At 34.6% G+C, this 15247-nt stretch overlaps 2 protein-coding genes across 4 annotated transcripts; both read left to right on the top strand.

Annotated features, from left to right (window-relative positions):
- The first annotated feature begins 2025 nt into the window (after positions 1 to 2025).
- On the top strand, positions 2026 to 6257 carry LOC121750268. 3 transcript variants are annotated; one of them, XM_042144782.1, is made up of 7 exons: positions 2026 to 2274; positions 2457 to 2575; positions 2858 to 2929; positions 3411 to 3444; positions 3616 to 5356; positions 5607 to 5811; positions 5925 to 6257. In XM_042144782.1, the coding sequence occupies exons 2-6, from the start codon at positions 2466 to 2468 to the stop codon at positions 5666 to 5668; spliced, it is 2019 nt and encodes a 672-aa protein (XP_042000716.1). In that variant the 5' UTR covers positions 2026 to 2274; positions 2457 to 2465; the 3' UTR covers positions 5669 to 5811; positions 5925 to 6257. The 3 variants fall into 3 exon arrangements, with proteins under 3 accessions (XP_042000716.1, XP_042000731.1, XP_042000724.1); XM_042144797.1 differs by lacking the exon at positions 2858 to 2929; XM_042144790.1 differs by having other exon boundaries at positions 2026 to 2575.
- Positions 6258 to 8346: 2089 nt separating this feature from the next.
- On the top strand, positions 8347 to 9496 carry LOC121786439. The gene is made up of 2 exons (XM_042185106.1): positions 8347 to 9429; positions 9473 to 9496. The coding sequence occupies exons 1-2, from the start codon at positions 8347 to 8349 to the stop codon at positions 9494 to 9496; spliced, it is 1107 nt and encodes a 368-aa protein (XP_042041040.1).
- Positions 9497 to 15247: the final 5751 nt, after the last annotated feature.

The following is a 15247-nucleotide window of genomic DNA, read 5'->3' as shown; positions in this document are numbered from 1 at the left end:
TTTCAATTAAATTGCAAAAGAGCACTATTAAAATGTCGTGCTAAAAATTATTTCATATTTAAAAAAACACATGGAGAGTACATAAAAGAGAGGAGGCTGTGGTTTAAACGCAGATGGCAGAGAATGAAAAGGCTTAGTTAGTTTGATTATTTAAAATGCTTACCGATTCTAAGTATCATATCAATTAAATATTCATAAAAATTAGTTAGATTGATAAATTTTAAGGGACGGAGGGAGATAGACCATGAGACGAGCTTCGGATTTAAAACCACCATTGTGAGTGTCCTAAAGGACATAGGGAGTACTCCCTCCGTCCCTTAAATTTTGTCATGCTTTATAAGTTAAAAAAGTTAGTATAGAGTGAATCTTATTTTTATATATTAGTTTTATAATAAATTATAAGTCTGAATGAGTTAGTGGAATATGTGGAACGGACGGTAATGGAAAAATGTGACAAATTTTAAGGGACGGAGGGAATAATATTTTTCTTTATTTTTTCAGTTATGAATTGATTATTTGAGATGCGGAAAAATTTTAATACGGTATAATTTTAGTTAACTCCTAATGATCATTTGTAGGGGTGGTGAGTCTAAAAAAACATTAATATGTTAAGAAGTTTTTAGCATGGTCGAAGGATGTAGTCTTTATGCCTATTTTCATCCCCTATACATCTTCCCACCTATGAATCTTTAGAGGCACATGATTTGGATAATATTGTTCGTAGTAATTATTAAGACATCACATATTTAGAGGTTTTTGTATTAAAAATTTCATTTAATTAGGTTCTTATAGCAATTTTTTAGTTTATTAAGTACGTGTGTTAAGTTACTTTGTTTCATTAGACTTGTTTACCGTTTTTTGTTTCATTAGTTCATTATACTAATACATTTTGATTTAGGAGATTCTTTGGTTGAATATTTATTTAATGAATTATAGACTTAAGTTAATTTTGTTTGTTAATTAAATTTATTTTTCTTATTTATTTTTATATTAATTCAGTTATAATATCAATTCAAAAATTATTGAAAAATGATAGATTTATAAGTTGATAAAGGGCAATATTAATAATTTTTCATTTTTCCAATAGTTTTTAGTTGATTTTGCAACTGCATTAATTTCATATTAAATATGAAAAAATATATTAATAAAAAAAATAATTAAATTCTAAAGTACATTAAATAAAATATTCAACCAAATTAAAAATATAAATATAAAAACCTCTCAAAATAAATGCTATAGTATAAGGAATTAATTTTTTTTTATAAAAGGACTTAATTAATAAGACCAAATGCATTAGTATAAAGACATAATGGATCAAAAATAATAAAACAAAATATATCTATACATGTTTGCTTTAGAATAATGATCTACCATCAGTTGTTTATAACTGTCAACAACAACAATATTACAATACTACTACTACTAAAACGAACCAACTAATTATTGATTAACATCCTTGCAATTACATATTTTTGTAATTAGAATTTTAGCGAAAAAAATTAAAATTCACTTCGAACAGTTTTCTTTTAGTGGTCTCCAAACTAATCGTATTACTTATGTTCAAAATTTTTACACTCCTATTGGTTTAAAAATTGTGAAATAAATCTCACTTGTACCCATAGGATCCGCAATTTTTATTTTTATTTTAAATCGATATACTTTTTCACTAGTACTAAAAATTAAAACTTCAACTTTATCGATGGACCAAAATTATATCTTGAAAATTAATATTGTCATTATGTACTAATTGGGATGTTTTAAATTTTTGGCACAAAAGATAAATAAATATTTAGATACATGATCTAATTCTAATATTCAGATGCTTGATTATATAGTGTATTTTCTAATTTTTGGATATATGAAGGATATAAACACAATAATATTATTCCCCAAAATATAAAAAACATGACCCAACCAAATTACCTAAAATACGAAATACTCCGTCTATTTCAAAAAATCATTAATCTCCTTTATATGTCTTCACTCTCATAAAAATCTTGGAGTGCTAAACCCTATCCCGTCTCTGTCTATTTCCTTCCCTTCTTCTCTCCGTCGATATCTCAAACTCACAGAGTTTCCAAATCCCTTTATATATATATATATATATATATATATATATATATATATATCAGCATCTCTTTCTCCATCTTTCTCAGCTCAAGGACTGCCACCATCCGCGGTTGCCGATCGCTATCCCGCTGCCAATCGATCCTCGCGGCGTTATTCCTCCCGCCGCGCCACTGCTTTTCAGCACCTAATCCCCTCTCTCTCTCGGTATTGAATAGTAAAACAAAGGATATCATATTTCTGCTTCTTAAAGAGAAATTAAAATTGTTGATTGTTATAATCTGCTACTGCATCTGTTTTTTGTTGGTAATCCCCACGAGAGAAAACAATTCCCTGACGCTTTGACCTGATTTCATTACTCTTGTGATTTTGTTGAAATTGCTCAACAGTTGGATACAATGGCTGAGGATTTTGTGGGAGCACTGGAACAGGAATGGTATAATGAAGATGTGAGAGTACAAGCAGATCAAGTTGGGTGGCATGAGGCTGCAATGAGGCTCAAGCGCAGGTACCTCAATCTTCTAGGAGTAACTTTCTATTTTCTTTTGATTACTAAATTAATTTCTTAAGGTGGTGTTCGGTTTCTTAGATAAAATAATACCAAGATATAATCTTGGATTAAGTTGTGAGATTATTTTAGTCATAGGACTAGGAGGTTAGCTATGACTAATTATTCCATGATTATCCATCTAGGATTGAATTGTGGGATTGAATAACATGAACCAAACACACTATATATTTAATCCCAGGATACAATTTTGCAAACCGAACATCCCCTAACTCTTGGCAGGTGGTTGATGGATCTACCTTTGTCCAAATCGGAGCAAAAGAGGATTGACAAATTACTGCCTCCCAATGATATGTATGTAAAAGTGCGCTTATTTGTGTTCTTATGCTCTTACTAAAGCATACATCATTTTTTCAATCAGGATATGATTGGTTCGTGATATACTGTGTTTATCCTATTAAAATCAGTAACATACATAATTATTGAAAGGAAAATACTAAATTGTGTTGTTGGTATTATTGAGGTTAAAACAGTTTTGGTCATCTGACCAAGTCTCTGTTTTTTCCTTTTTTCCTGTAAGTGTGGTAGATTCAGCTGACTAAAAGGATGAAAACATCTTCTGTTTTTAGTTCAATTTGATTCCGGCAAGGCCAGGAGCTCATTGTAGATGTAGGAACTTTGGATTTAGTGTTGATATTGAATATCTGTGGCGAACTAAGGTCTTATTCATTTAGGACTGAGCTGGTTGCAAGTTGCATCCTCAAAACTTTTTGTTTGACTCAGTGACAATAAATGCAGTGTTTACTTACTTCTTGTGTTGTCTTTGCACTTGCAGGATATTGCCTGAATCTTTCCTTAGAAAAGATGATGTAAGTATCCTGCTGCTCTATAAAGCGACTAGTAAGCTTTTATAGTATGTGGGAGAAAAAATTAAAATAAATTGGTTGACTTTTTAGTTGCTGGTGGTAGGATGGTTGCCTTTTTGCATATTGAGGTTGTTTTTAGCTGATATCATAAGTAGTTTTTCACCTTAATTTTAGGGGGGCTATGAAGACATCAGGACTTGTATAGAGAAGGCTTTTGGAACTCCTAACAGCCAAGAGGATCCTATTTGTGATCGAGATGGTGTAATAGTACTTAATTCAAGTGATGGTTTTCAAGAGGTATCTTTCCTCTTGGAGGCTATGACTAATAAAGGCTTATGTTCCTTTGCCAGCATACTTACTGAGGGACTAGATATATTTGATAAGACAAATTGGGGTGTGATGAATACAATCAAAGAATTGCTTCCGAAGGTTATTGCTGACAAAAATGACATTTCCAGATCAAAGCTGAAAAGATGCTCACTACTATTAAAAGACCCGACTAATTTTCGGTGTAATATGACCATGCACTTCACTGCTGAATCCTATTGTGTAGCTGCATTCAAGGTACTTGACGAGCTAGGGCATTTCCCTTCTAGAGCACTATATGCAATGGTTAGGAAGCTGAAAGGTATCAAAGGACACATCCCTTGTCCTGTCATACGACGTACATACACTAGGGATCACTTGGCCAAAGTGGTGAGGAGAGAGTTCACAAAGATGGTATCAAACATTGGTGGAGTAGATGAACCTCCTGAGGAATTGGTTGGGGCACTAGGAGTTGCAAGCTTAACTTTGAAGCTAATAATGAACCGTCCAGTTATAGGAGACTTCGGGAGATTTTCACCAGAGATGGTAGCGTTGCATAAAGATATAGCTAAAGCTATTCACGTATTAAACGAACCAAAGGATTTATTAAACTCATCCAAGGAATTTCACAGCTTACTTGAATCGAGAAAAGTGCTGATGAGTAAAGTGCAGCCTTTGTTGGCTCCTAAGTTGAATTCGTTTAGAGTTCATATGTCAATACATAATATATTGTTTGATTACCTTTATGAGTGCAGTGATATGGAGAATATCCCTGGGTGTTTGATAGAATCTCTTGACATAATCAATAATAGACCTCAACTTGGGTCTTCCAAAAAGAGTTCCTCTAAAGTTTTATCATCTTCCAAAGAGTTGATGAAAGAGGAAATAGAAAAAGAGGTGCAACTTCTCCTAAATATCAGTGCTCAAGCCAAAGAAGTTGTAGCGAATTTGCTTCCAGAACATGAATTTGATGAAGAATTTGCTCGTGCATACATGGAGGATTTCCATGGAAGCGATTCTCGTTGTGTTATTTATGATGATCCACAAATGGAGGATGATTCGCAGCATTTTGAATTTCATTCTTGTAGTTCATATGACCAAACAGAAAGTCTTGGGGAGACAAACCCAGAAGAGTTCAATTTACATGTTCGCAGAAGTAAAAGAAATAAACGCTTACCCCCGTCTCCCAATAGTCAATGCTTGGGGAAAGAGTTTCCATCGGAATGTAAAGCTGAGGAATCAAAACCTGCTTGCTCTGATTCCACGAAAGTGACAACTAAACCTCGTATGTCTTTTCTGTCTCCCTCTCCTGCCAGAAAATCAAGCCACATTGAATATAAATATGAAGAAGCTACAAGTTGCTCTCCAGGAACAACTAAAAATGGATTTTCTGACATCAAAGTAGAAGAAACAGATATTGTTGATCAGCAGAGCAAGTCAGTTAATGGATACCTTGAGCTCCAAGAAGCATGTGATGCTACTAGTATTGCTGCCTATCATTTTGTGGGTTACATGCTGGACACACTAGCTAAGACCGAAGGTATAGAACTGCACAAAGATGATAGATTATATCTACGTAGCCGTACTCCAGTCCTTGAAGATACTGAAGGTAATTTTCTTTCAGTCATTTCTGCGTCATTAAAAAATAATGTTTGGTGTCATCTTTATATTATATTGATTTAACTCTCTGCAAAGGAGCGTGTAGTTGGATTTCTATGTACATTTGACAACCCTTTTCCTCATCAACTATGTTATTATTATTTGTCTTGTTTTTCTTGCTTTTATCCCGAGTAAGAAAATCTACTTGTTTAATTGGCCTTGGTGGTTCTTGATCCTGTACTCTATGATTTTTGCTGCAGAATTTTCGGACTCTGTGGTGTCCAAATTCTCTGAAATGTGGAAGAATGCGCTTGAGTTGTAGGCCTTTACAAGTCTGTCAGTCACAAAATTGTCTTGTCTACCCATGAGGATACCAGGGCATACATATCATGAAATCAAAGTAATCAAATGACTAGCCAGATGCCCAAGTTGCTGCTTTCATTTTCATTTCCTTGTCAAATCATGGTATATATAACAGGCCGCGTTCTTCATTTTTAAGGGCTTGTGTATTGAAGATAGTGCCAACAGAATCATACATAAAATGTCAAATGGAAAGTAAAGTTTGTGATCATTTGCAGGACCAGGGTCTAATATGGAAGCTGTGAAGTTACAATCCTGGGAGTTTGTTAGGATGCAAGAACCATGGTAGAACGATCAGAATTCAGACATTTGTGTATTGCAGTACCTAGTTATTTGTAGATTTTTACATTTAGATTTGCCTGAAAGCATGTTCCATTTGGTTAATTGATTGTGTTAGCTTTAGCCTTTTTCAGTACACACAATGGCTGTCTGATCTATAACAGGAAATCGATTCGGTTGTACCTTGTAAATTTGATGGAGCTTTGATGTAACTTGTAACAGGAAATGGTTTTAGCCATTTTGATTCATTATTGAACTTGCATCATGATATATTTTTTTGGATTTATTAATTGTGATATGCAAAATACTGTTAATCATTGACAATATTTTTAATGTAATAGTAAATGGATTAATCCGGTTGGTAGAAAATCACCTATCTTTATATTGCTGTGATAATTAAGTGGAAGAGTGTTGGTTTACGAATTACGATAACAAATCAACTAGTGCCACTTTTGTTTTTTCTGTTCGTCGTGGTAAATTTGAATTTTATGCATCTTATTTCAATTGTTTGTTTTATCAAATTAAATCAATGCATTGTTAGTAATGCAGAAAATCACCTATCTTTAATTCTTGGTGTCATAATTAAAGGGATTAGTTTGGGACAACTATTTATCTAGTGCCACTTTGTTCTTTCTCTCTTTCATGGTTTTTTCTGAATATTCTTTTGCGTCTACATATAGTACTTCATTTTCTTGTCCTATTATAGAAAATTAGTGCATTGTTAGTAAAGTCATAATTAATATGTTAAACAATCTAATCATTTAAAATAATTGAGTGTCTAATATAACAAATGCTGGTATAGAGTTGCTGAATTCTGAAAGTATCTTATAACTAAACTACTCGAAAGAATGAATCCATAAAAATAAATAACATCAAATTTTAACTAAACAATGTGAGCTTTATGCTTTATCCCAGTAACATTTACTAGAAAATTTGTGACGTTCCTATATACTCCATCCGACCCGCACAGAGTAATAATATCATTAATATCAAAAAGTGACACACACACTAAATTAATACTCCATCCGTCTCTAAAAAATAGACAACATTTAAAATGACACGAGTTTTAATATCTAATTGGTAAAGTAAGAGATAGAAATAAAAAATGATTGAAGTATTGTTAGTAGAGAATGAGACCCGCCTCATTAGAGAGAAAATAATTCCTTAAATATAATTGGTCTATTTTTAAGGGACATCTCAAACAAATATGGTCTATTTTTAAGGGACGAATGGAGAAGATACCTATCGAATTAAATATTATTATGAAATAAAATTTCTTAAACAGTGTATAAAATACAAATTTATAACGACCCTACTTCGAACTAGTCATTTTGAAGTTACTATCACACTCACACCACACTATCTAGCAGAGTAATTGGAGTAGCATATAATTATCATGTAATTTAATTACTTAAATGGGCTAGAATTGATTAGTATGCGTGGGTCACTCATTGGGCCGACCATATACTTGTACTATTCTACAGCTTATTTATAGTTTCATAGACGAGTTTAGAATCAAGCACACGAAAACTATCCAACTACGTTGTACTCCCTCCATTCCACGGCACTGGAGACGTTTCTTTTTAGCACACAATTTAAGAAAAATTGTGTTAAATGAATTAAGTATAGAAAGAATAAAGTAAGAAATGAAAAAGGTAGATAGAGGAAGAGAGAATAAAGAGATAATATGTGTTGACTTTTGTTAGAAAAGGAAATGACTCCACTATTATGGAACATACTAAAATGGTAAAATGACTCCACTACTACGAAACATAGGGAGTATTTATTTGCCAAATTCACATTTTTAGTTTAGCAACAACAAATAAACTTATACTACTACAACTAAGAAACATATATATGGAGTATTTTTATTCACAATTTCAGTTTAGCAACAACAAATAACTGTTGAAATATTATTAAACTTGATTTTGTAATGGAAATATCTAGATATTGTAGAATTGTCTAGAAATAAGCTTGAGAAAATATCTAGATATTTTAGTAGAAATATCTAGATATTTTAGGAGAATAATCTAGATTTTAAATATTATGTAAGAAATATCTAGATTTTTATAGATAAAAATCTAGATATTTAGAATATAAAATTATTATGTAGATTCTAGAATATGAAGAGGACTCCTATAAATAGGAGTGAGTTGTAACATTTTAGATAAGTTGAGAAGTTGAGAGAATTTGAGAAATAAAGAGTGTCATGGTTTTCCCCACATCAACATCTCCTAAATCACTTCCCAAATATTCCACCCATTGTCCCCTCAAATATTTCCTCCAAACTAAAATACTCCTCCAATATATTTCCTATATTCCAACAAAGTGGTACCAGAGCCATAAGTTCCTACCTATAGTATGGCTAACTTGTCATCGTTCCAAGTCCCCATGCTCAATAAGAGCAGTTTTGATAATTGGAGTATCAAGATGAAAGCATTATTGGGAGCCCACGATGTTTGGGAGATCGTGGAGAGTGGCTACGAGGAGCCGCAAGACGAGACCGATCTATCCCAACAACAAAGAGATAGATTGCGAGATGCGAGAAAGAAAGACAAGAAAGCTCTCTATCTCATCTACCAAGCTCTAGGGGACGACGATTTCGAGAAGATCACAAGTGCAAGCACGGCCAAAGAAGCGTGGAAGAAGCTCCAAATCTCGTGTATTGGTGCGGAGCGAGTAAAGAAGGTACGTCTCCAAACTTTAAGAGGAGAATTTGAGTCTTTACATATGAAAGAGTCCGAATCAATTTCGGATTACTTTTCAAGAGTCTTGGCGGTGTCAAATCAAATGAAAAGAAATGGTGAAAAATTGGAGGATGTTAGAATTATGGAAAAAATATTGCGTTCTCTAACTCCAAATTTTGAGCATATAGTAGTTACAATTGAAGAAACAAAAGATTTAGAGGAAACGAGTATCGATCACTTATTGGGATCGCTACAAGCATATGAGGAGAAACAAAAGAAGAAAAAGGAAATTTTGGAGCAACTTTTAAAGTTGCAAGTGAGCCCAAAGGAGAAAGAAGAAAGTTCGGGCAGTGGTGGTGGTCGACAAGGAAGAGGTCGCGGACAAAGACAAGAGCGCGGTCGTGGCCGAGGATATGCTCGTGGACGTGGACGAGGATATTTTTCGAACAATGAAGAAAGAAAGGAGTTCCCAAATAAGGGACGAGGAAGGAGTTCCCCACAGTCGAGGTACGATAAATCTTCAATAAAGTGTTACAATTGTCATAGATATGGGCACTATACTTCCGAGTGCAGAGATGCAAAATCAAAAGTTGAAGAGAAGGCTAATTACGTGGAGAATACGAATGAAGAAAATGGTTGTGTCCTTCTAGCTTATAAAGGAGAAGCTGGGAGAAAAGATGATACGTGGTACCTCGACACAGGAGCGAGCAATCATATGTGCGGGAACAGAAGCATGTTCGTGGAGCTTGATGAATCAGTAAGTGGTAACGTCTCCTTTGGTGATGAATCTAAAATTCCAGTTAAAGGGAAAGGCAAAATACTAATTCGTCTAAAGAATGGAGCTCATGATTTTATTTCTAACGTATATTACGTGCCCAATATGAAAAATAATATTTTGAGTCTTGGACAACTCTTAGAGAAAGGTTATAATATTCATATGAAGGATTATAGCCTTTCAATAAGAGATGGCAAAAATAATTTGATCGCCCAAGTGCCAATGTCCAAGAATAGAATGTTTTTATTAAATGTGCAAAATGATGTGGTGAAGTGTCTTCAAGTATGCTACAAAGATAAGTCTTGGTTGTGGCACCTTCGATTTGGGCACCTGAATTTTGGTAGCTTAAAATTGCTATCAAATAAAGAAATGGTACGAGGATTACCGCCCATCAAGCATCCCGATCAACTCTGTGAAGGATGCTTACTTGGGAAGCACTTCAGAAAGCCATTCCCAAATGAGTCGAGTTCGAGAGCTCAGAAACCATTGGAGTTAATCCATGCAGACGTATGTGGACCAATCAAGCCAAGCTCCCTCGGTAAAAATAATTATTTCCTACTATTTATCGATGATTTTTCAAGAAAAACGTGGGTATACTTCTTGAAGCAGAAATCAGAAGCATTTGACGCTTTCAAGAAGTTCAAGGCTGCCGTTGAGAAAGAAAGTGGTCTAGAGATCAAAGCAATGAGGACCGATCGAGGTAGAGAATTCACATCCGGGGAGCTTCAAGAATTTTGCAAAGAAAGAGGAATTCGGCGGCAATTAACGGTTCCAAGATCCCTCCCAGCAGAATGGAGTGGCCGAACGAAAGAACAGGACTATCGTTGAGATGACTCGGAGTATGCTAAAGACGAAGAATTTGCCCAATGAGCTATGGGCAGAAGCAGTGGCGTGCGCTGTATACCTGTCTAATCGGTCTCCAACCAGAAGTGTGTGGGGAATGACTCCTCAAGAAGCTTGGAGCGGAAGAAAACAAGGGATCGCACACTTGAGAGTGTTCGGGAGCAAAGCCTATGCACATGTACCAGATCAAACGAGGAGTAAATTCGATGACAAAAGCAAGCCATTCATCTTCATCGGGTACGACTCTAACACTAAAGGATATAAGCTATATGATCCAACTTCGTAGAAAACAATGATTAGCCGAGATGTGGAGTTCGATGAAGAAGGAGTATGGGATTTCGGCTCGGACAATGACACCAATTCCATACCTCTATTTGGAGATCCAAGAATAGACGAGCAAATAAGAAAGGAGCAACAAGAACAAACAACTCCACCTGCATCTTCTGCTACATCCGTTGGAGGCTCACCGCCATCTTTCTTGAACGAAAGAGCCACACAACGCGCACGAAATTTGGCTGAAGTGTATGAAGACACTGAAAGGTTAGAAGATCTTACCTTATTCTGCTTATTTGCTGATTGTGAACCAGTCAACTATGAAGAAGCTGCAGAAAGTGAAAATTGGTGAGTCGCAATGGATGAAGAGATTAAGGCTATAGAGAGGAATGATACGTGGGAGTTGGTGACACTACCAAAGGGTCATAAGGCCATTGGAGTTAAGTGGGTGTATAAAATTAAGAAGAATTCCAATGGTGAAGTTGAAAGATATAAAGCAAGACTCGTCGCAAAAGGATATAGCCAAAGAGCCGGAATCGACTATGATGAGGTATTTGCTCCCGTTGCTCGCCTAGAAACTATTAGACTAATACTCTCTCTTGCAGCCCAAAATAGATGGAAGATCTATCAAATGGATGTAAAGTCGGCTTTCTTGAATGGATTCCTTGATAAAGAAGTCTACATCAAGCAACCTGATGGCTACGTGGTGAATGGCCAAGAAGATAAAGTTCTAAAGTTGAAGAAAGCCTTGTACGGGCTAAAGCAAGCACCAAGGGCATGGAATAGCAGGATCGACAAGTATCTTGAAGATAACGGCTTCACCAAATGCCCACATGAACATGCGCTCTATGTGAAAAGTAAAGGAAATGATGTCTTAATAGTGTGCTTGTATGTGGATGATCTCATTTTCACAGGAAACAATCCAAGCATGTTTGAGGAATTCAAGAAGGCCATGACTGACGAATTCGAGATGACGGACATTGGGCTGATGGCATACTACCTCGGTGTAGAAGTGAAGCAACTTGAAGATGGAGTATTCATCACACAAGAACACTATGCAAAGGAGATTCTGAAGAAATTCAAAATGGAGGATTACAAGCCAATCAACACGCCGGTGGAGTGCGGGGTCAAGCTATCTAAGAACGACAAAGGAGAAAAGGTGGATCCGACACTATACAAGAGCTTGGTTGGAAGCCTACGGTACTTAACTTGCACAAGGCCAGATATATTGTACGCTACTGGGCTCGTAAGTCGCTACATGGAAAATCCAACTACTTCCCACTTCAAGGCAACAAAGAGGATACTCCGTTATCTCAGATGTACGATCGACTATGGCCTATTTTATTCACAATCTAATGATTACAAGCTTGTTGGCTATAGCGATAGTGATTGGGCTGGAGACAATGATGATCGAAAGAGTACAAGTGGATATGTGTTCTACATGGGAGACACTGCCTTCACTTGGATGTCTAAGAAACAGCCAATTGTCACACTATCAACATGCGGAGCCGAATATGTGGCTGCCACTTTCAGTGTTTGTCACGCAATTTGGCTCATGAGTTTATTATCGGAGCTCTGGTGGCCACAAAAAGAGCCAACAACTATTTGTGTGGATAACAAGTCGGCCATTGCGCTATCCAAAAATCCAGTGTTCCACAACCGAAGCAAACACATCGACACCCGCTACCACTACATCAGAGAATGTGTTGCAAATCAAGAGATTCAAGTCGAGTATGTGAAGTCGCAAGATCAGGTTGCTGATATCTTCACAAAGCCGCTCAAGCATGAAGACTTTGTCAAGATAAGGACATTGCTCGGAATGACAAATCAAGTTTAAGGGGGAGTGTTGAAATATTATTAAACTTGATTTTGTAATGGAAATATCTAGATATTGTAGAATTGTCTAGAAATAAGCTTGAGAAAATATCTAGATATTTTAGTAGAAATATCTAGATATTTTAGGAGAATAATCTAGATTTTAGATATTATGTAAGAAATATCTAGATTTTTATAGATAAAAATCTAGATATTTAGAATATAAAATTATTATGTAGATTCTAGAATATGAAGAGGACTCCTATAAATAGGAGTAAGTTGTAACATTTTAGATAAGTTGAGAAGTTGAGAGAATTTGAGAAATAAAGAGTGTCTTGGTTTTCCCCACATCAACATCTCCTAAATCACTTCCCAAATATTCCACCCATTGTCCCCTCAAATATTTCCTCCAAACTAAAATACTCCTCCAATATATTTCCTATATTCTAACAATAACTTGTACAACTAAGAAACATATGGAGCATTTTTATTCACATTTTCTATAAACATGCAGCGTATTTCAATTATGAATTTAATTTATAAAACAAATGGCCACAATGAGTTAAATGGTGGCTATGAATAGAAATATAGAATCTCATTATTCCAATTTGTCAGTTTATGTATGTATGGACATGGATGATCCGACCCAATCTATTTGATAACTATATTTTTTATGATTTAAACTATCTTTTTGTGCACTCAATTTGCTTGTTTTCACGATAAAAATCGCTAAAAAATGACGCTTGTATAGAAAATCAAATCATGCAAGTACAAAAAGGAATTAAAATTGGTTTGGCATATGGGCCCCTAAAACATTTTGATAGTAGACTGGCTTTCTTATGGCACTAAAAGTGCTCAAGAAAATTTGCTACATTTAATCGTAATGTTTGTGAATCAAACTTTGCCACTTCTCCTTCCAAAGGCAATCTCTTTAAATTCACTATTGGAATTTGGAATGGTCCACTTTTTTTTTTTGACATTTTCATAGGGGTGTGCATTCGGGTTTCGATTCGGTTTTTCGCCCTAACCGAACCGAACCTGAAAAACCGAATTTTGCCTAAAACTAAAACCGAACCGAAATCGAAAATCGAACTTAAAAACCCGAACTAAACCGAAATTATATAAAAAACCGAAAAATCGAAAAACCTTAAACCGAAAACCGAATTAAAAACTGAAAATCTGGAGAGAAAGAAAACAGTACAGAAACTTATAAATTTTCAACCTACAAAACATAACATGATAAAAATGATAATATCCCTAATCCATCAAAGGCATCAACCAACAAATACAAATATGCAATCAACATTCCACAATAAAAACATCAATCTAAATGTCTTCAATAGTTCAACACATTACATCAAAATAAATCCAAAATGAAGTTCCATGACAAGTCTTCAATATTGTCCAATTAGGGCTTTTACTTTTAGAATTCAGAATTCAGAATTCAGAAAACGTGAGTTTCCAATTAGGGCTTTTACTTTTAGTTATAATTAAATAATAGTAACATATATATAATAAAATAAATAATTAAATAAATTCGGTTATTCGGTTTTTTTCTTCGCCCGAACCGAACCGAAAAATCAAAATTTTTGTATTTTCAAAACCGAATCGAACCGAAAAACCGAAATAACCGAACCGAATTTCAAAATTTCGGTTTGGTTCGGTTCGGATATTTGGTTTCCGGTTTTTTTGCTCACCCCTACATTTTTCATCTCCCTTTTTATGTATATTATGGGGTGGGGATTGAGGAATATTCTCTAATCTCTTCCCTAAATTATGGGTACTTTTTTCTCTTATGCTAAAGCAAGAAAATGAGAAATAACAAAAATTGAAGTCTCATTATTCATTTGAGAACCTCACATTGATATTTTAGAATCTGTAATAGTATCAAGTTTTGAACATGATTTTTTCCTTCCCAATGACGCATCTTACTTTTATAAAAAAATCATTCAGCTCCTACAATACTGAATCTCACACATTAATTATGGTACGGCAATTTTTATGGCTGAGATTTTAAGTTCTAGAAGAGTGGATGCATATGGTTGCACTAATTTTTAACCAATGCACAATTCATAAATTAACTGATCAAAATTGTTGTATTAATAGACCAATTATTACTAATATATTCCTTATAACTTTGTAGTAAATACTTGTTCTTCTAGTGTCCACGTGTAAATAATCATGGTGTTCGTTACTAAAAATATCGAGTAAGTTCACAGATTCACTTTTAATTATCTTTAAAAAAATTGTCTACATGTCTTAAATCCATGATTTATGTGCAATAGTTGCAAATCACACTTTAAAATGAGATATTACAAATAAGCTTATATATAAATATATTAGTGAAATGAGAGGTTGAAGGTCGAACACGTAGCAAACACATGTAGAGCACACGAACGAAGATTCTTGATTAACAAAAACACACTCCCCTTTAATTAGCAAACAAACTAATCCCACCATTCCTTAGTCAACCTCTACTATCTTACGACACACCCCAAACCAAAATAAAACAACGTATTTCTTTTAAATCAAAGATTTTAAGAAAATCTTAGCAAAACTATTTATTTAATTTTTCTAGTTAAAAAACTAGAGTGGGAGTATTTTTCATTGGTTTAGATTGCGTTATAGCTAGTGACGTACAACTTAATGTTGCATGGTACATGCAATTATCTTCCCTTAGAAGAGAATGTCAACTACTTCCATGTCACACCCAATTTTATTTTTACACTTGATCATTCTACAACTACGTCATTCCATTTATTTCTCGAATGCATCAATCACAAATGTGAAATAAAAATATGAAAATCAAGAAGATCACCAAGGTTCTTGCTGGATGAATAAGTCAACTATACAGGTAGTGAACAAATCT

Source organism: Salvia splendens, chromosome 1 (genome assembly GCF_004379255.2).
Source record: "Salvia splendens isolate huo1 chromosome 1, SspV2, whole genome shotgun sequence".
Taxonomy (NCBI): domain Eukaryota; kingdom Viridiplantae; phylum Streptophyta; class Magnoliopsida; order Lamiales; family Lamiaceae; genus Salvia; species Salvia splendens.
The sequence above is the reverse complement of the archived record's forward strand: the minus strand, read 5'-3'. Positions and strand labels throughout refer to the sequence as shown.